Source organism: Boleophthalmus pectinirostris, unplaced genomic scaffold (assembly GCF_026225935.1).
Source record: "Boleophthalmus pectinirostris isolate CB_2022bp ecotype Guang Dong unplaced genomic scaffold, ASM2622593v1 HiC_scaffold_15, whole genome shotgun sequence".
NCBI classification, from domain to species: Eukaryota; Metazoa; Chordata; class Actinopteri; order Gobiiformes; family Gobiidae; genus Boleophthalmus; species Boleophthalmus pectinirostris.
In genome coordinates this window covers 19,373,584-19,397,161 of record NW_026571070.1, presented here as the reverse complement: position 1 = coordinate 19,397,161, position 23,578 = coordinate 19,373,584, and the positions used below count along the sequence as shown (strand labels likewise).

The 23,578-nt window shown below is 39.0% G+C and overlaps 1 protein-coding gene across 1 annotated transcript in view; it reads left to right on the top strand.

Annotated features, from left to right (window-relative positions):
• Positions 1-23,578, top strand: part of pola1 (polymerase (DNA directed), alpha 1) — a 42,127-nt gene that overhangs the window by 14,326 nt on the left and 4,223 nt on the right. Inside the window, exons 28-36 of the mRNA XM_055151013.1 lie at positions 116-208; positions 283-488; positions 564-696; positions 783-914; positions 1,560-1,734; positions 2,901-3,082; positions 6,811-6,942; positions 13,813-13,929; positions 19,446-19,542. Coding sequence (XP_055006988.1) covers positions 116-208; positions 283-488; positions 564-696; positions 783-914; positions 1,560-1,734; positions 2,901-3,082; positions 6,811-6,942; positions 13,813-13,929; positions 19,446-19,542 — 1,267 coding nt within the window. The remainder of the gene's footprint in view (positions 1-115; positions 209-282; positions 489-563; positions 697-782; positions 915-1,559; positions 1,735-2,900; positions 3,083-6,810; positions 6,943-13,812; positions 13,930-19,445; positions 19,543-23,578) is intronic.

The following is a 23,578-nucleotide window of genomic DNA, read 5'->3' as shown; positions in this document are numbered from 1 at the left end:
GCCAGTATTCTTACTGGAGAGTTATTATTACTAGAAACATACAGCTTGTTAGGCTATTCTCTAATCCACTATACACTAATTCCAAATCAATAATACATGTCTTTTTTTAATTTAGATGAATCTAGAAGTCATCTATGGAGACACTGACTCTATTATGATCAATACTAACAGCAAATCTTTGGAGGAGGTCTTTAAACTTGGAAACAAGGTGTGTTTCAAGATTCTTTAATCTGTAGTTTCAGTTTACTCATTAATACATTTTTGAATGTGCTAATCTTGCAGGTGAAAGCTGAAGTGAACAAGCTATACAAACTGCTGGAGATTGACATTGATGGTGTGTTTAAGTCACTTTTGTTGTTGAAGAAAAAGAAATATGCAGCTCTCGTGGTAGAGCAACATGGTGAAGGGAGATACACTCTCAAACAGGAGCTCAAAGGCTTGGACATTGTGCGTAGAGACTGGTGTGATCTAGCCAAGGAGTGTGGCAAGTATGTCATTAACATTAGATGAAAAGATGATCTGGTCTTCATAATATAACTGAACTAACACCCAGTTTTGTCCAGTTATGTCATTGGTCAGATTTTGTCCGACCAGAGCCGTGACGTCATTGTGGAGAACATCCAAAAACACTTGGTGGAAGTGGGAGAGAAGGTCGCAGCTGGAGATATACCCCTGAACCAGTTTGAGATCCACAAGGTAGACCCTTACTATAAAACCATAACCTATCAGGTAAATATATAAGGCATTAGCTTTTGAATATCTGTTATTTCATGTCATTCCAGGCTCTGACTAAAGATCCTCAAGACTATCCCGACAAAAAGAGTCTTCCTCATGTTCACGTGGCTCTGTGGATCAACTCCCAGGGTGGACGCCGAGTGAAAGCTGGAGACACAATCTCTTATGTCATCTGCAAAGTGAGTGATTCTAAATTTGTGTGATTTGCTATTTGAGGACTGCAGGGGATTAGTGGTTACATCGTCCACCCATAAACCAAATTGTTGGTGGTTTGATTCCAGTTCCATGTTGCATAGTATGAATGCACTGTGTGAGTGACTGGTGGCGGTCAAAAGGGCCGATGGTGCAGATTGGCAACACCTCTTTCCAGTCTACTCCAGGGACAGCTTTGACTTCAGACAAATCTCATCACTACTCAGTATGGGGAGCAAATGAATAATAATTATAAAGTGACTTTGAGCTTTTGGAATAGTGCTTTATGAGACCACTGCATTATTATATATTCTGTGTGTAAAGTGGAAAAGTGGTAAAAAGGGTTTCAAAGGTAGTTATCTGGACAATGTTTTCTTCTGGATTTTTTTAGTTAATCATCAAGTATGTTAATAACAGCCGAAGCATTTCGATATCAATAAAGCATTGTCCAGATGACAACTCCTGGACGAATAAGGGTTTACAACAGCAAATATTAATTGTAAGACTTAACAGAAAATGTTTTGCCTTAACTCAGATTTAACTGAAGTACCTATAACTAAAAGCATCCAAATGCACATTGTTTTTTTGTTGCAATAAAAATGTAAATACTGTATCTTGATGATTTGGACTAGGATGGCTCCACTCTTCCAGCCAGTCAGAGAGCCTACGCCTTGGAGCACCTTCAGAAACAGGAGTCCCTGTCTCTGGACACTCAGTACTACCTGGCCCAGCAGGTCCACCCTGTAGTGTCCCGCATCTGTGACCCCATTGAGGGCATTGACAATGTGCTCATCGCTACATGGTTGGGTAAGTTCCATTGTCCTGGAGAAGGGGTTGAATCAAGCTTTTTAATAAAAACTTAAAGGTGTTAATTTAAGTACACAAGTCACTCTTTAACTAACCTCCTTATAGCTATGAACTCCTAAGACTATGCTTTTAAAACGTCAGAGTATTATTAGCGGTACAACTATACATCTTACTTTCAAGTGATGATACTGTTCATCTATTTTTACATTTATTTGATTGTAAAGTTAAGTCTGTTTTATAACCTGCTGACAGCTGTGGAAGTTAAACAAAGATGGGCATGCCTGTATATGACAACCTCCTGACAAATGCGTTTTTATTTGGAATTTTTAATACAAATAATCCTTTTGAAAACAAGTGGAATGACTCAGGGTTGTAGATGTATGTAGAGGTTTGAAGTTACAAAACTAGTGAGTTGCTCAATAACACACAATAACACCCTAACCCTGAAGTGCAACACATTGCTATACAAAATATCATGATAAAAAAAGATGATATTGAAACTACTTTATGCCACTGCACCATATAGCAGGATAACCCTAAAATACTATTATATATCTTCAGTATTATTAAAAACATGAACTGCAACAAGTAATTATTTGAACTACGTAAAGGTCCTATATTACACATAACTGACTCTTGTGAGCTTCAAGCCATGTTAGAATGTTGTTGCCTTATCAAAAAGATGCCTCGAGTTATGTTTTATTTCAGTCACACATGTTTGAGTAATCCTTTATTTTTAGTCTATATACATCTCCAAAGCTCAAAATGCTCTGTTAACAGCTACCTTTTACCTTGAGTTCTGTTATTCTGAAATTATCCAAATGATTCTAGTGATGGCATATGGAGTTTAAGTAAACACATTGGAGCCCCTGTATTACCGCATAACTTTACAAGGTGGAATAGAGTGCCTAAATATGCAAGGGTTTTGTGTTAAATGTGTGAATGACACAAAACACAACTTCAGGTATGTTTTTGATGAGGAAACAGCATTAGCGGCCCTTTAATAATAATAAGTGATGATAATGAGTCATCAAAGTGTCTTTTGTAGGACATGCTCAAATCTTGTCATAATACAAAACAAATTTCCCAGCAGGTGCAAAGAAAACATGCACAAAATGCCCTGAAAAATATTGACGTGACTATTTGTTGTGTCTTCTGTGTCTCAGGTCTTGACCCAGGACAGTTCAGGGCTCAGCAGCAGCACCAGAGAGAGGAGGAGGCAGATGGGACACTCGGAGCCCCTGTGCAGTTAACAGACGAGGAGCGTTACAGAGACTGCGAGAGGTTCACCTTCACCTGCCCACAGTGTGGAACAGACAATATCTACGACAATGTGTTTGAAGGGGCTGTAAGTAACATTAAGTGTTGCCTAGACACATGCTTTAATTTAGTCTACGTCAGCAAGGTTTCAAAGACTTTCTTACAGTGGATTACAATATTAGATGTAGAGTTTAGTAGTCAATATTAGATTAGGTATGAGAGCACCCATCAGGGGCCTGAACAATTATGCTAATATGACTCAGGCACAGTTCACACTTAGTTTCTGCTAGGTCTATTGAACTGCACTGTTTCAGTGTAGTCTCAGTGCAGTTAGCTCCTCCCTTCAGGCAGATATTACGCAATGTCCACCAGCAATCTGACCAGAACTGAAGTCAGAACTAAAAGTCTTAATAAAATAATCTTGAAAAAATTGGAAAAACTAAACGTTAAAATGTCACAGTAGAATCTTCCCTCTCAGTGATAAGCTCATGTTAACAAAAGTGCCAAGCTCTTATCAGTCTATATTTTGCACTAATTAATTAAATTTATATTGCAAATGTGATCCTTCCAATGGTATTTGAGTCAAACTTCCTGTCGATGATGCGAGCTTTAGTCATCCTCTATATTGTGTCTCGCTCTGTATTTTTAGACAGCTGCCTGGCTCCAATACGGACGCTGTTTTCATTGGCATAGTTTGGAGCGTGCAACTTGAAAAGCCTTCCTTAACCCCTGGTGCTCTGTAGTCGCACAACGCACCATTTGTCAGGCCAAGGTCACGCTTGTGTCTGTACGAGCGCGTTATCGGCTTAATGAATAACAGAGCGTGCAGCCTTTTCTTTTCTGCTAATAAAACTGACAGCGCTTTGCCCGTGTCTGAGGCAAACCCAAGAGTCCATAAAAGGATCATAACACACTACAGTCCAGTAGTTTTAGTGAGGTGTGACATATTAGGGGAATTTTATTATTGTAGTTTATAGTTGTATATATTAATGATGCGAGAGGGGAAAATAACTACTTAAAAATTTTAAACCTGTTCAAATCAAATACTGATAACATGTTTAACACATAAATCCTGCATATTTAGGAGTTCTTCTCTCAAATAGAAAACAGTCTGTTCCACCTTTTGATGTCATGTTGTAGTGCAGGAAGTGCTCCATTGTGTTTTTAAACTCCACACACCTTAATTTGGATAATTTGAGCCCTGGAATTGCACATCTCAACTGAACGACAGGTAAAAGGTAGCTGTTAACTTGAAAACTATTGCATCATGACATCACAATGTGGAACAGAGCATTTTGAGCTTTGGAGATGAAGACTGACTAATAATGCAGGATTACTCAAACGTGTGAATGAAACGACACAAATTCAGGTATATTTTTGATGAGGTAACAACATTTCAACATGGCTCAAAGCTCACAAGAGTCAATTTTGACCAGTAGAAACACAGTAATTAAGTGGTGAAAGTGAAAAAGTGAAAAATTTGTATTTGTTATTTTATCTTAGGTTCTGTGTTCTTAACTATAATATATTTACACCTGCACTAAAACTGGTAAGAAAGCAGAAAGCGGCTGAGATCTACTGTCTTTTAAAATTTCTTAGAAAAAACTCTATTGTCTTGGCATTTAGGCTAATGGTGGGTTTTGATTCACCAGCATGCATCAGGAGAAGGAATGCATGCCTGCACAGAAACTGATAAGACAGTAAGTTAATTAGGGTGGTGAACATGGTCTAACAGCTCAGTGAAAAAGGAGGACAGATGGGCCTTGACTCTAGCGCTGACTCTGAGCCAGAGATGGAAGGAGGCGCTGATGGATGACAGTGAACAGACAGAGGAGGAGAGCTGTTTGAAGGGGAAGTGAAATAAGTGGGTCGAGATGAGTAACAAGCTGGATAAACCGTCAGAAGTTTCCCAACAGACTCTTTGATGCAGTGGTTTAGGAAATAAATGCCGTTTCTGGAGTTTGAAGGCGCACTGGCGTACTATGTAGCTTCTGGTGGACTGTCCTCCGCCCACTTGTCCTTATGCAGATGTTATTTGCCTATACCAGGCATGGTAGGCAAGGTATGATATTACTGTAAACATCTCTATCTCTGTAAAGACAAGTAAGGCTAGGCCAGGTTCTAAATCAGATCTGTGGAGAGGAGACACAGTAAAATGAATGCATGTTTTTTACAGTATTTGTAATAAAAAATACACATGTAATTGAATAAATGCAAAATAAATTAATACTGAGGAAGATTCCAGGCAAAATGATAACATTTCTCTGAACCTCCAGAAAAATTACTTGGTTCATAACATTACCCGCATTGTCCAAAATATATTAAGACTTAACATGGTGCTACTTCCAAGCCTGAATAAAAATGAATGTGTTGTGTTTCTAAATGTAGAATCTTTAGCGGGTGATTTGCAGAGTTTGTTCTACAGATGTCAAGTACTAAAGGAATGGTTTGCAAAGATTAATGGGCTGGGGAGTGATGAGAAAAATGTTACTTGTAAAAAAAAAAAAAATACTATTAACATTTACTATTACCATTAAACCTTTTAATGAAAATGATTTATTTGAACATGTTCAATGATCTAATTCGTCAGACATTTAGGGAAGTTATATGTAATGATTAGTGCCACTGCCTTGGAGAAGAACCACTTACAAAATCAAACTGCTCTTTTCAGCTTCAGTTTGATATTGACCCATCCAAATACCAACACACCGAGAAACACACCAATCGGAGATCGACAAATATAAGCTAAATGTCTCAAAAAGCTATTGCTGTAGAAATAAACACAATGTGAAATGGAGATGTTAATTTGTGTAGCTGCATATTCGGGAGTCGTATTAGTTGATTGACTGAAACTGCAGATTTTTCCAAAAGGGAACGATGTAGGCAAACACAAAATCTGAGCAGCCTGGCGGGGGGGTGTCACATGCACACTCCAACGTCGTTGACTTCTCCGCAGTAACCTTTCTGTGCTGCTGTCACGGCGACAGTTAAATGGAGTTTAAAGGATCAAGTGTTTAAAGTCGTTATATTTCGTGTAATTGTTATGTACTATGGCTACTTTTTTTTTTTCTTTTTATTAACTATAAGGCTTTTTGTCAAATGGACAATTCCATTTGTGCAGTCATGTTGACCTGTTTTTCTACTTGCATCAAAGGAAGCTGTTGACCCTTAAAACAGGTGGTTTCTTGGTTCTTTAGAACCTATTGTATGGAAAGAGTCAAGTCATTGTGGCTCAATGTACATTAGAGAACACTTATTGTATCTGAGCTTGATCAGTCGGTTTTTCCATTATCAGTGTGTCTTTTGACATCTTTAAAACCTGTTGAACCATCTACCAATATCTCAAATGTTTGGACATTGTTATGCATAGAGAAGATAATTGTTTTCTGTTGACATATCTTTCTTATTATCTAACTTCTGCCTAATTGTGATTATAATTTTCACAATATGTGGCAACCCTAACCCTAGGCAATATGAATTTTAGAAGCAAAATTAAGTTAATTAAAATCAATCTACTCCAAAAAGTAAAACTAAAAACATCACTCTTTTGTGCAGAATATTTGATTTGAACGAAGCTCGTAATTGTAAATAATCATCATTGTCTCTTTCTAGCAATAATCACAATACTAAAATAACAGTTTGTGACATCCCTACCCATGACTATAAAACCAACTACATAATTAACTAAAACACTTTGCAAAGTTACTCAAATCAGAGGCATCTTTTGTACAATTTTAGCATCTGTTAACATAATATTATGATGAAAATGTTGAAAAGACAACCTGCAATGCCACTCAAAGACACTTTTCTTTCCAGGGATTAAAGTTGGAGCCCAGCTTGATGCGCTGCTGTCACATCCCCTGTGGAAGCCGCCCCATCGACTACGCAGTCAACATCAGCAACAAACTTCTACTTGACATTAGACGCCACATCAAAAAATACTATTCTGTGAGTATTTATCATTTACGCTTTGGGTATACCCATTTGAAAAAGCTCTTAAAATGCATGTTGGCTGGTTTCCTTCCTAAAACAGCTCATCTCTGAAATATATATTAACATGCAACAAAATTAAACGGAAGCGTATCGGAGAGTAGAATGCAAAACATGTATAATTATATTGCCAAAACTAAAATTTTGCTCCTTAAATTGTCAGTGAAAGGTCTGACAGGTATTTAACACAATGGGAGATGCAACAGATGCAGTAATGGACGAGACTTCTTCAAATTATGTTGGACAAAAGATGATAAAACCCTCAGCGGGGCACCAGGCTGACATTTAGAACCAAAGAGCACTTTAAGCAACTACACAACCCTGAACACACATTATTCATGACAACGCTTAAATAGACATGTCACTAAAGTTAAACCAACTATAGCTCATATTATTTCTGTAGTTCATGTAGGTGCGTTCAGTTTAATGTTTTGTATTTAAACGACTATAAACTTGTGATTTCTGTTAGAGTAGTTTGGCAATAACATACAACACGTAACATACACTGCTCAATCATAATACAATACGGCTCACCATGATATCTTTAAATGATACATAGGGAACCTTTAATTTCGAAAACAGTAACTTCTCTGATGAGGGTCAGGTACCTGTATGTTTCCATGGAGGTCTTAATGCTTTGCTGCAATGTTTTACAATAGGGCATTAAAATGATCTGTTTCCATGGAGACAAGCAGGTGAGGCAAGCAGGCCACATTACAGGTCAGATCTGTGGATATTGACACTTACAGTAAGAATATGTTTTTAAGGTATTTCAAGAATTAAAAAAAAAACATTTGTAAGTAAATGAAATACATAAGAGATGGATCATTTAATGCCATACTGTGGAACATTTCAAAGTAGTAACATCCCTATGGAGACAAGGAAGTCAGTTTCTTCCACCAGAAGTTGCATGATGCACCTTTAAGAATTTTAGAAGGAGTTCAGGTATTATGTAATTACAGATGTACCAGGTGCTTTCTCTGAATTTTCAACATACAACATCATAAGCACAACCATTTAGAATAATTATATTTGCCATCTAGAAAATGACACCGCTTACTTACTGCTGCGATGAAAACCTAAATGTGCGATCCCACAACAGGCAGTATCTAATGTCAAACAAGAGCACTGTACTTTTTTAATAAAGGATGAGAACAAGTAGGAAGGGGAAAGTCTATTGTGTCGTCTCTCACTTTGGTCTTGAGTGAGAGTCTGCAGGAGTGTGTACGCTGGGCTAACTCTCCCACAGTGCTGAACAGAAATCAATTAGTGCTGTGAATGTGCAGGGAATGAGCCCCCCCTCAGCCTCTTTGTGGTGATGTGTGAAACAGCTGCTACCACTGAATACTTGCACCTCGCGCGGCTACACACACACACACACACACACACTAAAGCGTAGTGCTAGCAGGCCTGTGGGCACCAGTGGACACAGCACACACAGCAGGGCAATGGACAGGGGTAATATTGTGTAATTAAGGATTCCTTTCAGGCCGAGGGAGAGTTCAAATAGAGCTGTTTGTCTGGCCAGATAGGCTAAAAGCTGTGCTGCTCTGTATGACGACAAGACTCCAGACATTAATCATTAGTGAAGCTACCTGCCCCCCTCACCCCCCACACATAACCAATAAAGACCCTCCTGAGAATGGACAAACACAATCTCATCCTTTTTTACACTGCTGTTTTATACTGTCTCTACCAATCTCTCAGTCTTGGGTAAAATGAGAGACTTGTTTGTTTCCTGAAACACCCAGTACTTTTTTTTTTCTTTTTTTTTTTGTAAACCCCTCCCATCTAACCACCGTTGCCATGGCATTTAACAAATTATTGCAATTACCCTCGTCATGCGGGTCGCCCCTGGAAACGGGCCGAGGGGCAAGAGAAGAAAGGGGGAGGGAGAGAGAAGGGTGAATGAAGACCAGAGAAGGTGATAATCCTGTTTTGAACAAAAGGTCAAATTGTTGAATAGAGGAGCTTTGATTAAGCAGAGGAGGTACAAAGTGGGAGCGTTTGAGCTCTATTCACTGTGTGTGGGTATACAAGAGCTGCAGAGAGGGGCTGGTGAGTCCCTTTGCTGAGCTGGAGGAGTTGACTTTTTCTGAGGCGCTAACCTGAAGTCTGATATATGTGTGGTCAGAGAATGCTGTGTTTCGCTCATGACCTTGGGTTAGTTCATATGAAGGATTTATTATTTACTGTAACAAATGCAATGCATGTAATTTAATACCCTGGATACTAGTTTTAGTAGCAACTATTATCAAAACTAGATAATCATTTGAGATGGTCTTTGTGTTTTACACTCCTCTCCAGACAGACCCTGCAGGGTGGGCAGTCATGGCACAGAACTAGGGGTTGGATGGTGAATATGAAATTTCCACAATATCATAACCGTACCTAAAAATACCATTATACAGTGTAGGACTGGGAGATGAATAAATCAAAACTTCGAATTTGAAGTTTCGCCAATTGGTCACGTTTTTTTTTTTTAACACCTTTCCCCTGCTGCATTCCTATGGGCTTTCGTAGCTCAGCCTTGGAAATTTCAGTGCAAAACAAGTCAATTTACAGTGGACCATTTCTTCTTGCCTTTCAACAAAGTACATATTTGATAACCATATTAATCCATTAACTCAAGGCTGTGAGGAGTGCTGCTTTTTTCATAGACCCGGTGAAATAAATTAACACTGTCAATACCTCCTTGCTCTTGTAGCATTTTAATACCGCAGTATACCTTATTACAGTTTATCGTCCATATGCAGAACAAGACTTCACTAGTATTACTGTGTTGTCTGTGTACAATACAAATTTTCATATTCAAAATAAAGGTGTGCAAGTTATACAATTACTGAAATAAATTGTTTTGCGAAATGTCACTGGTAAAAAGCCTGTTGCAGGTGGCCATTAAAGTACTTGTTTTGTCTAATCAACTGCCTGAAACAATCATTTTGTGTAATTGAATGATTTTTCAATTATCATCAATTTTGTAATTAATTTGTCTTAATAATTTCAGATTTATTTGGTGCACCACTTATACTGCTTGCTATAATTCGGTTAGGGTCAGTCTTGGCATCTATTAGACAAACTTGGCATTGTTGTTGTTGACGTATTTTGATGAAGACCTCAAAATGAAGGAATCAAAGAGGGCTTGTAGGCTGGTGAAGAGTGTTAAATGCATGCACAAAGCAATGGAAGCAGAGAGGCTGTGTTTCTCAGTGGTTCCTGTCGTGGCCTGGTCTTGCCTCTGTTTGGTTAAATTATGTGGAATTCATTTGACGTCTGCATTCAGTGTGTCAGGTATCCACTGCTATAATTATGCAATTATGAGCCTTTATTCTCTCACATCCCACTGTACATCCCGCCCCCACCTGAGCCCCTGCAAAATGCTCAATTGGACTTTTTTTCTTTAACCATTCTTTCGTTCTTGGTTTCTTTGTTTCAGACTTTTACGCGTCTCACGTAGGGGTAACCTCACTTAATCCTGTGGCATTTACTTGTATTTAGGCAAAACCATTGGTGCTAGTAGACCAAATACAAATGACTTACTCTATCATTTTGTTTTAAGTTGTATTTATTTTCCATCCATTTCATTTTCCATTGGTTCCAAAATGACTACATCACACTGCTGAATCTTATGCGTATGACAGATTAAGGAAATAAAATTAGACAATAAAGTAAGTACGGTTACTCAAACTTGAACAAATCACTCCAAATACAACAATCGAGAGGGCGAATGAGAAGGGGTAACAGTAGCAACAATTTTGCATAATAGGTCTGCTTAAAACTCATGTTTGATATAGGATAACAAGCTTGACCGTACTGACCCGTGCCAAGCTTCGGGAATCTGGAATAAAATTTATTTTAGTGTTGTTTGATCATTAAAGGTGCACCGTGTAACTTTTTCTGGTGGAGAATCTGCTACCGTCTTGTAAACATGGAGATGTGATTGCTTTGACTGGATTATCTCAGTTTGGCATTAAATTTACCCATCTTATCTTGCCTAAATTCAGTTAGAGTTGTTTTAATTGTCAATTGCCCTAACAGTTCTAGGTAAAGCAATAACTTCCCCATGGAGTCAATACGGAACTCCATCAGAAAAGTTATGTATTGCACCTTTAACACACAAAAACACACAAAAATTGGGTTGTAATTAATTTAAACTATGTAAATGAAATTGTTTGTCTATTAAGTGATATTATAACCCCGATGGGAAAAGGACTGTGTGCCAAAGCTTGTGCTGTGTCCCAATAACAGACACAATAGACATTAAATAGCTCCCACTGTCTTATCAATAGTTATTATCTTGTGTATATTTTTTTATCAGTGATAGTGAACCAGCCTGATTTCCCATAATGCTCAGCTCTATGAAAAGCTGTGTGGGTAATTAGCCCTGGCGTTACAATCTGTGAGTAAAGCTGTGAACTGTGGGACTTTCTAATTGATTTGGGACATGTGTTTATTTTGGCTTTTCCTTTGGAGGAGGTTTAACAGAGAGCAGGGGTGGGGGGCTGTAAATTAGGCTATACCAGGGTTGTTCTTTGTAATTTTAGAGATGCATGAAGTCAAATTTAATCTTTGGGTAGTAGGCAGGTACTCCTTATTTTAAACATTTTTCTGATACAACCTTGATACTAATAAACAGCCATGTTTAGAACTGCAAATGTTAGTGTTTAAAATGTAGTGTTACAATTATTTGGAGAAGAACGATCAGCATTTAAACCTTCGATCTGCAAGTTTATTTGATTTCTTTCAGCAGTAAATGGGAGTTGTGAAGCCTGTTCCCCCTCCCCTCACCTGGGCTTTGTTCAGACTCACCTGTGCAACCCTGTCTTCTTCTGTCAGGCCAAAGCTATCAGGCACACTATGAGACAACAGTAACGTGGATGGCATGTAGTGGTGTCAAGTGAGAATACAACAAGGACAGGTCGGCCAATCTAATCACAGATGGTAGCTTTAATGATTATTCACAATTATTAACATCATGACCAATCTACAGTGAAATCCTCAATTTTCTTTAATGTAACAATCAGATAAAGCAACACTTCATATTTAGCTTTGCTTTTTGTAGTATATATATTCAATTAAAATAATTTCTTCCTCTAAAAGTCTCAAGATTATTATGTTTTAGTGCTAATTATTATAGTATGACCATTATTATTAACAAAATAATCTTGACTTTTCTGTGTAGAACATAACCAAATTCACCTGCTGCAAAAGACTAAAAAAACATTTAATTTTTAGTTTCTAAAAATTGAAAGGACACATTCAAGTAATGCAAGACTAATTGCTACCATAGGTGTCTCTAATTAATATTGACCTCATAGTGGCTGAATACTTGAGCAATCAAGTATAAGTCACTTAATTTAGATTAATTTGTGCTGTGTGTTTATCTGCTGGTCTGTGTCACGGCTTAATTACACCATCTGTGATTTGGACTTAAATAGAAAAAAACTTAATGAGAGTGTTTTTCTTACAAGTATTAATATCATTTGCATATCCTTTTCAAAAGAACCCATTTTTGGATATATTCTGCTGTTTTTAGTTCATGCTACTTCAACAGATCCAACATTTTAAACAGAAAAAAGTTGCAGGTCTATTTTAATAATGCTATTTTAACTTCCATTTTGATCCCAGTGAATCCTAAAGAGGGTAGTTGGATATCTTATTTAGCTTTAAAATGCAATACGTTGTAATGTTCTCGCTTAAAACTGACCTGTCTTCAGTGAATCGGTGGCTAGACATTTATAGAAGAAATATGTTCTATGGAATCTTTCTATGACTCAAAGGTCATGTCAAACAAAGAGTCATGATCTGCCGTTTATATCCCTATTGTAATTTAACAGTGCCCCAAGTTTTGCATTTGTTTTGTCTTCACTACATAAACTTGAAAACTTGAATAAATGAAAAGTTTTTGTTTTTTTTATGTAATACATTGGGCATTTTGGAACTGCAAATTGTGTGATCATCTTGACCAGTGTTAAGTTGTTACGTCTTATATTTATTTAGAGTTTCATACAGAATTCCATCAATACTCTATATTAATATTGCAATCAGTCGGCCTCTTTGTGGAAAGGCAGGTGCAGTCTTTTGAGAGCAGTTTGTTGGAGTGATTGACTGGACACAAGGATGGATTGAAGAAAGAAAGCGGCTGTGATGTGGTGGGCCTTCTGCACTGTCATTAGTTGGGCATTAACTCCCTCCCCTTAAAACCCCCCTTTAGTAATAACGGGGCATAAGAAGGAGGTGGGGTGAATAATATAGGCGAGATTGAGAGGGTAAGACCACAGCACCTGCCCAGGGTCAGTGCCTCACCCCAGGAGGCCCTAACTACTGTCGTTTTGGCTGTCCACTGCTTTTGCCTGTCAGACCTGGGTCCTTCTGTCACACTGGCAAAAGCTATATATTAAAATGTAAAGAAAGAGACGCATAGTTGAAGTCCAGTCAGCAGGGCTTGCCATTTTTTCCCCATCTGTCACTGCATTTGAAAAGCTAAATAAAAACAACAATTTTCACATTTTTACACATTACAACCAATGGTTTTTGAAGTGTCTGAAGGGAACAAGAAGTTTTATCAATTTTAACAACACATATATTGATTAAGTAAGTGCTGACACATTTGATAATCCTGCATCTCGTAGCATTGCAAAGCTACTGAAAGTTTTAAATGTTTCTGAATTGTATTGAATGTTTATGAATTGAAAAACAGCACTGAATTAAAGGCAACACCATAAAATATAAACCAACTAAAATGAAATTGGTGGTATTGTGTTTTCCTTACACCACTATGTTATTAGATGTCTACTTTTGCTATAACTGTATTTCTTACTCTTTTAGGGCTGGTTGGTGTGTGAAGACCAGGCTTGTCAAAACCGGACCAGGCGTCTCCCCATTGCCTTCTCTCGCCATGGACCCATCTGCCCCACCTGCACACGAGCTACGCTAAGACCTGAGGTAACCCACAATCCAACGCACTACACTCACTTTCCTCAACAGGATTACATGGGGACCACATACTGATGGCTAACGAGTAGTAATGGGCATATTAAGAAGTTAATTAGATCTTTGTTAGTGTATAAAGAGTGCTTAATGATGATTGATTCGGTATGACTCTGTTTAACAACTATTTAGCCCATTTTTATTGCCCTTTATTAGATCTTAAAAACATTGATGTTTGCTTTATAAACCTACATTACTTGAATAACTACTAACATACATACCAATTACCTCTTAGTGATTAAAATGTGATCTCTTAAAGTGTTTCATATCATGTTCACTGGGTTCAGAACTAGCTAACGGAAAACATTTAACAGGCCCATATTGTGCTATTTTCTGATCTATGTTATGTACAATGTTTCCTCAACCCAAACACACAGAGTTGTGTTTTGTTTCATTCACACGTGTCTTAACACACAAGTTCACACTGCAGTTCTTCTCTGAAATGAAAACACACTTCCACATTGTGATAATACAGGAAGCGCTCTACTGTTTTTAAAAACTCCATACATCTTGACTAGAATAAATGAACAGACTAAACTAATGGCTAAAAATATTTACATCAAAGTCTGCCCTAAACCAGATTTAAAGATGTGATAAACTTTTCACTACTTACAGTTTAATTATGATTAAAAAATTTCACTTCCCATATTGAACTTCACGGCCATTGATTTACAGTACATATAACAACCTTACTTTTGAAGAAAGATACACACATTGTTGTCACAAAGACATCCCCTTTTTCAGAAGCATATGCAGACATCTCTATACATTTTGTCCAGGTGATGGTGCTATGGAGCTTGTCTACCATATATAATCTCATCAGTGTCACATTTCAGTCTATATATTTCCAGCCATGTTTTCCTTTATTGTTTTCTGATTGTCTCTGGACTTGTGTGCGACTTGGAGCGCACCTTTTGGGCACTAAGAGCTGGGTGGTAGTTTAGCCATTAAAAGCATCTGTCTGTCTCATGCTGGTAGCCCACTTACCAACACTTTGTTAGCTTGACCACTGGATTTAAAAGAAACACTCTCCCTTTCAATTTGACCATGATGTTTCAATCTAGTTTTTGTCCCCTCTGTCCCGTTTCTCACCATTTCTGTCTCAGTCCTCGCCTTAATTCCCTGTTGTCATTTTTTATCTAACATGCCTCGCGTTCCCTGCCCCATCCCCAGTTTCTTTGCTGTGTCTGGCTCTGTGGCGACAGGTTGTAAACCAGAGAACCAATTTTTGCTGTCACTGTAGCCACTTAGTCGCCCATCGCTGCGTCGGGAGGGCCGTGGCACTTTATACCGAGGCTGAATAAAACATTTAACTCTCGCCGCTTATTCATGCTCCTTTCTCGGCCCCAAAACCTGTTTCTAACGAGGGCTCAACAAACTGTACAACCTACCACCTTTTGGATAATTTAATAGCAAATGGGTTATCTCTATTAAATAATTATATAAACTAAAGTAATTTATTAGATCTGCCCTGCACCCAGTTGCTGGTAATACATGTCAGCAAGTGGTTAGTGTTGTAAAATTATAAAGGTTTTGTTTTTTCCACATTTTTATTGTAACTTTGGATATGCTGTTAGTGTGTGTTTTACAATTTAACTTTTCTGTTAATATGTCATGTTTATAATATGTTATAATCCAAATCATCTTGGGCATAGTCAGAATCAATTCAACATTTTTATGGATAATTGGTTGTACAGTTATCTACTCACCTCCACATTCTGGGAACATAATGTATGTCAAGTTAAGCATTACTTAACCAAATTTTATATATGTGAGTGGTTATATAGAATGACAAAACACTGTGTATTGTTCATCATACTTCATACAAATTTTTGGAGAAATTGGTAAATCCTTTTTATCTTTGCAATTAAACTTTACTTTTTTGTGCAGTTATAATATGCTTGAGTTAACGACATAACAAATTCATTTTAGTTTTCTTTTTTGAGGAGAGAATTTTCCAATAATAAGTTAAAATTCCGGTATAACTCCTAGCATTTATGACGCTAGTTCTAAGTCTAGCGAGAAAAGCAATTGCTATTTGTGACCTTGAATAAGAAATGTAAACTCCAAATGATCGCTGACTTGACCTCTGACCTCTCTTTAAAGCAAACACACGTTGATTTGAGGGATCAAGTATTGTGCGATTCATATTAGGACGTGTCTAGAGCGAGCTGATGCATGGAGATTAATAGCCCAGCAGCTAACATATTAAATTGCTGCCAATTATGCAAAGTACTTAAGAGGCTATTCATGGCTGTTTGAGCTGCGGCTGTAGACCACGCTCAACAACTGAGAAGTAGAAGGCATTCAACAGTCACCATTGAGGATGTTTAAATTATTTTCTGAATTTCTTTGCAATGTTTTGTATATGTCACGAGTCAGCAACCATACACCACTTTGTTTTTGGCGTACTTGTTAGCAGCAGAGTTTTTGTAAAGAATCTCCCTCCATATTTCTCTGGTACATTGTGCGGTATTCAGTGTCTCTGTGGGTGCTGTCTCTTCCTTTTCTCTCCCTTCACTCCCTCTCTCCCTCACTCCCTCTCTCCTTCTCCCGTTGGACACAGTTTCGGAGCGTGATCTGATCTCCATGTAATGGGAGAGTAATAGGCACTCTGTCTTGATTGGTTGGTAATTTGGGGGAGTTATGCACAGGTGCAATTTGTAATATTTTCAGTAAATTAAATTTCTTTCTCTTCCTCTCCTCTCACACTTTCTTCTCCCTATGCAGCGCTTAACTCAAATGGGCTTTTTTGCTCGCCCTGCTTCAGATCTGTGTTCTGACTTTCCTTTTCTTAGCCTTTCATTCAGCCTCTCTCCTCCTGCTCCATTCTTTTATTTTCCTCCAGTCCCTCCTTAGCTCTTACACTGCCTCACTCTTTCTCTCCCTTTCGCCCTCCCTCCCTGTCTCTCTCTCCTTTTCTCCCCTCGTTTTATTGATGTACGCTCAGGCGCCCATTAGAGCTCCCTTTTTCCCTCTAGTGGAAATTGCAGCATGTTAATTTTCACACAAATTACGGCAATAGCAGGTATCTCTATTTGATACATTATAGCGGGAGCAATCAGAGATAATTGAGTGCCTTTCAGAGGGAGACGGCTGCATTCACTGCCGGCTCAAAGCTGCCCCATTATCGCCTAATCGCTCTTTAAACACTGAATTTTGCCGAACAAAAATTCTTGTCATAATTTTGCTTAAGTGTATTTGGAAATCACAGTCCTTTGAGCGAGGATAATTGAAATCAAATCCCTTTCACTGGAGCTGACATTTCTACATTTCCCCCCAATTGAAATTAATTTCAAAAATTGAGCATGAATATCTTCAAATAGCAGGCAATTATGCCTTTCAATGGGGAGAAATTACCGGTGCTGAATCGTTGGAGGCTTGCGGGCGAGAGCACCAGTTAAATGCCTTTGTTTCCCGCCGTGTTTGCCTAGTAAAGATTTACATATATTGACTCATTATGGTGTCTTGTGAAGCTGATCGGCGTGACTACCACAACCGGCAATAACGCTCATCGCATCTAAAAAGCTCAAGAGTTTTAGAGCCTCGTGGCCTCACAGCTGAGGAAAAATGTATGTTTGTTTCTCTCCCTCCCTTCCTCCCTCCCTCTCTGTCTGCAGCTGCACTTGTGTGAACATTGTAAATCCACTATTTACAACGCATGTTTGTACCAGAGCTGTGCTTTATACAGGCCCTGTGTCATCTGCCAGGCTTCAGGGCCATGTCAAGTAATTAACTAGTTCATCTTGCACACTTTCCATCCTTATTTTCCCTTTACCTGGCCAATAAAGAGTGCAGAAACCCCATGGAGGTTAGTGGTGATTTGAAGTCTCTGAGGAAGTCCTGAGTGCAGTCTTTATTGTATGAGTCATTTGAGGTGGTTCTCTGCGATTTGAATCAATTTATATCATTTGGCTCTTTTCCTTTTATTCTATACATCTTAGCTCTATTGTTTGGTCACTTGCAGGACATAATTTCTTATTCTTCCTTTTACTGTTTCTGGTTGTAGAAGTAGGACCTGCATGCGTGTCATGGGGAGTCATTCGGGGAAAAGGGAGGCAAAGGGGGTATGAGGTGGGGGCTGGGGTGGCTCTGTGCTCCCGGGAGAGAGGCAATTTCACAGCTGGTTTGCTCCTTAGGCAGTCAGGCTGAAAATGCTGCAGATTTGTGGAGCAAATTGAAATGGTGTCAGTGCAGGAACAAAGCGGCGAGCTGAATGACGAGGTGGGCGTGCGTGCATGTGTGTGTTTGAGAGCGCCGAGGTGGGGTTGAGGGGCTCTAAATTCAATAACAACCCTGTAACATTTTAGCCACGCCTTTCTGACACCTGTCAGTCATTCAGTACACACCTTAAGGCCCGCCCACAATCAGCATTACATTGTAAGGGTGTGTGCTGGGCGCCCATGTCCTGTGCTCTCTTTTCAAGAGGACAGAGTGGTGTGCGATGTTTGCGCCGATCGAGCTTGTTCAACCTTGGCAACCGTAACCGTGGCTCCATTATGGGATGTGCATGGTTTGGTTGTTGACGAGGCAGTGCATCAGCGGTCAACAGCTGTGTGTGCCATGTGGGCAGCAATAGACGTCCATTAAACAGACATTCACACATCACATGGTTTGCGTTTAGCTGCATTAGATACTCTTGCCACTTGATTATGCCACAGCAGTAAAAACTGAAATTACAATTACCCACACGTCGGATTGGCAGGTATAATGGGCACACACAGAGCTGCGCACACACATGAATTGTCATGGGATTCTTCCTGGTGGTAATAATAATGCACTCAGCGCACACCTGATGGCAGTGTGGGGTCGGGGCTTAGCGTGCCCTCTCCAGTGTAGCGGGGAAATGACGAGCCAATAACTGCAATTAAACATGCAGTATAATGGCTAATCAAATTGACAGCCTCGACTGTTCGCATGCCTCTCTCACAATGCCTTATCACAACAAACTATTATGAGGGAGGGTGTTTCAGGCCTGATCCCCTTTTGCTTTCTCTCTTTCTGTATCTCACCATCTCCTCTCTGCATCTGAAGCCTCTGCTTGTTTTTCATGTTGTTTTATTCCTCCTTCCCTCCCATCACTCCCTCATTCAACATCTCTATGCCTCTTGCTGAAGCGGGCTGTTGTGTAGCTTCACTTAATTGCAGAGGAGATTAACAAAGCAGCCAAATTTGTTTCTTTTGGCATTAACACTACAAGGAGAGGTAGAGGAACTCAGTGTACAGATTAGAATGCATCATTTAAAATGACTTGAAATAAATGTTAATTGACATCTGAGGACAATGTATTGTGTTCATTTGGTCCACATTGCTGCACTTGAAACATCTGTTTTGTTTTTTTTATTTACAGAATATACACATGCCCTAGTATTTCCCCTTATGTTGTAAAACTTATTACATAGTACCTGTCCCTTGTTGATTTCACACCCATAATGTTCACCTATATTTTCTCATTTGTGTTTTTTCTGCAGTACTCAGAGAAGGCCCTGTACAACCAGCTGTGTTTCTACAGATTCATCTTTGACTGGGAGCATGCAGTCAATAAAGTACTGCCCCATGAGGACAAAAGTAAGGATCTGACTAACTGCTCGAATTAAAAAAGCTATTTTTCAACTTTACAAAGTTGTACTGTTTATCAAAAACTTTCAAATAAATGTAGTGCAATTTCTTGTATAATTTTTCAAAAATTGCCCTTTTTAGAAAAAATCTTATTTTATTTTCTCTTTGTGCTGCTCTTGATTTTCTCATTATTCTTCAGTACCGCCTTTAGAAGTAAAATCAAGTTACTACAACAGTTATTGAAGTTTGAATTTTGATGTCCTAACAATGCTTCTGCACAAATACACATACAACATAGCATTAGCAATCAATGGCACAACGTAAACCCTTTACCCAGGCTGCACTTAAAATATTCCGGCCTGATGTGATACACACATCCACACAGGAGCAGTGGATATGGGTAGGGGGGTTAAGGACATTCAGCTCCTCGAGTCGACAGCCCTAATTTAGGAGACGGATTCAATCAACCACACATACAGAATGCAAAATGCTCCAATCACTGCAGAACGACGGAGAGGGCCCTCCACCACTCTGCTGCTACCCCTGTCCTCACTGTCCATCGCTGTGGCTCTCTCCGCTCCCTCTCTCTCCTTTCTCTCTCTCTCTGCCTCTCTTAGACAGGCACTCGTTTGGCTGTGTTGATTGAAAACAGGTTTTAGATTTGGGGAAATGATAGGGGGAGTAATGGGCGCGCTGACGAAAGGATAGCCCTTCTCCTATAATGGGACATGGAGCGTATATTTCCCCCCTTGGACTCAAATAGACGCTACTCCAGCTCTCTGGGCGCGCTCAGTAGGCGTCAGCCACAAGGCCTCTTTACCCATAGTTCTCCCTGATTGATGTCACTTGATTAGAAAGGGCTGCTAGGCTGAGCGATTTATTTATTTGATTAAATATTTATGTATGTATGTTATTTATGTATGTATGCCTGAATGCTGCAGAGTAGCCAGTGAGAGGCAGTGCTGGAGTGAGACAGCAGAGGTAAATATAATGTGTAATCAACAGATGACCACTCAGGAGATGGAGGCGCTGGCCGCTGTGGGCTGGGAGGGGTAGGAAGAGTACTAACATGATTATAGCCTCCTTTTTCTGTTGTTTTTTATTTCTGTCTTTGCCCAGATGTAAGAAATCATCACCAATCAATTCCTGACTCCTCTTTCTTTATGTTCCCTTTCTTTGTGCTGGGTTTGATCTGCCTTTGCCTTTCCTAGCTCGCTCTCATTTTGTCTTTCACAATACGCCACACTACAATACAGTTCAATCTCTGCAGTTGTATGGTCCGTAATGTGTGATTGTGCTTACATCTTGCACCACATAGAGCTGTATACATGCTTTGGCCGTTTGTTCTTTAACAACAATAAGACTTTGTTGTGCCAATGATTAATAATACAACTTTGTGCTGTTCCTAGGACAACTTTTGAGGATTAAGCTGGTTTTCGTTTACTAAGTTAGGCATATGTGCAGACTAACTTTTACACTAAAAGAATTTGTGTTCAGCTTTGTATAAGATTAGAATGAATGATATAATGGTATATTCAGATCAGACTTTCAACATAGTGGCAAGTTTTAGTAACTATACAGGGTAGGCAATCAAGTAATCAAGTTAGCCTAATGTACAAAGGCTAAAGTCATTTTGTTTGTGGCAACATTTTGAAAGACTGAAAGCCTTTTAACAGTCAGGCCATGCTCTTATCAGGGGTAACTGTGTCTAGCTTTATTATTTAGCATAGTCTAGGGCTCTCACATACCACTGTCTGTGAAATATGATTTATATCTGACAGACTCTTGAACATGCTTTTTACAAATGGCCAAAGATAAATGTATGTGTATAGGCGCACGCTGCTATAAAACATAGGTTTAAGGAGTTATCCCTCCATCCTGGGGCTGTAATACCCCATATTACTGCATTACACACCCAGGGGCCACAGTGCTCCGATTACAGGGAAGAGACACACAATCCTATACACCCTCCTTCACTCTGTTGTCTGTTTGTGCTCAGAGTGTGACTGAAGGTCTCAGCATTATCTTCATATAATACACCTACAAGGATTTATGACCACTAGCTTAACTCAATACCGTTGTATTTCTGGTAGAGACATTCAAGCAGTGTTCAAGTTGGACTACAAGTATCTAATTCCTCTATTGTTACCCATGAACTACTATAAGTGCTTCAATGAGCCACAGATTTGTACTGAATGATGGCTTCTCTGTTACAGTCGGTATGGGAACAACTGTATGTCCCCAAGGAGCAGTTAGTTTGAAGAGGTCTGGTGGCTTTTGCAGGCTGCATTGGTTCACACTTATTGCAAACAAAGAACCTAAACACCTTACAAACAAATCTCTTGTGAACCTGTAGAGGAGATGGAGGGTTTGTCTTGAATAGTGCTGTAAGATTAACTTTGAAATTGTAATTTGAATGATTGCAATTAGCAGAGTGCATGTCTTATTCCGCATTAAAACTGCTAATCTTGTAGTTAATATCTGTACAAACATGTTCTGAAATGTGATTCTTGTGTTAGTGTCAGTTCAAATTTGTATTTTTGTCATTTCTTACAAACTCCTATTATTAAAACATAAATTGCAAATCCAATAGGAATTGCAAGTGTTGTCTGGGGGGAAATATATATATACATATATATATATATACACATATACAGATATACACACACACACACACACACATATATATATATATATATATATATATATATATATATATATATATATATATATATATACATATATATATATATATACAGACAGACAGACACACAGACACACACAGACACACACACACACACACACACACATATATGCATATAGCCTTACTCCTGAAGCAAGTCAACCTGAACCACACGTTTCAATGCAACCAAACAATAAAAGCTACTTCAGCAGGAATATAAACTTTATTTTGATCTTGTGGCAGTTCATTCCAAATTTACACCTTATACTATTGTACTTAAATGCACTGCATCAAAGAGTGATACAGAAAGATTTGTGCTGCTTTGTATCCAACAGCAAAAGTAAAGGGTAGTGTTAGCTATTTACTAAAATGGCAGACATCGATATAAATATACACTTACAGCTTATTAAAGGGAAATAATGTTGTATAAAAGAACTGTGAGTCACCGTGAGTGTGATTTGATCAGCTCATGCTTGTGTCTGCATTTACATGTGTGACCGGTACTCTAAAGTACATTGCATTTTTGTGGCTGATTGCTGTGAGTAAAACATGGAGGTAATTGCATCCTCTGCAGGAGATCTCTAATAGATTATACAGACAACCACATGTTCTGGCTCTATGAAAAACATGCTGTCCATTCCTGAGCTAGAACATCCCATATCAATGACTTTCAAATCATTTCATGTCAGTTTTCATCTTCCTGTTTCTCTCCTTTTGCTCGTCTCTACTGCCTCTTCCATCGTCACCATCCCAAAGACCACCTTCTCTGTTGAGTGTGGGCAGTATGATTGCGTGTGTGAGCAATAATGTAATTTTGCCGCATTGATAAAATATAAATTGTCCTTGAGCTGCGCTTTTCTAATGATCCATTTACCGACAGCCTCCCTGCCATCTCGCTCCTCTGTGCATTTGCACCTCTCCATCCCTCCCACTCTTCTCCTTCTTCCCCTTTTCTTCTCTTCCTCCATCTCTCTCTCTCTCCTCTCCATTTTCTACCTTCCCCTCCCACTCTGCCGCCGATACAAAGCGGGGTGGCAAAATCTGCGGGTACGATTGTCAAATCAATTATTCATTCTGTGCAATTACACTCACACAAAGAAGTTTCCCTGTGCTCCGAGTGGTGATTAAATTAACTGCTATTCCAGCTGCCCGTCGCCACCAGCCTAATAGAATATTCATGTAGACGGCCGACGGAATGGCCGATCTCCATTAACTTCATCATGCTCACTTAATTACAGGCTTGTTATTGTATTTACACCTAGTTAGAGCGTGCAGAGCCCCCATCTACTCGTGCCCGGCTTCGGCAGAGTGTGCATGAGTGTGTGACAACACCTAGTTAGAGCTAAGATAACCCCTGATACT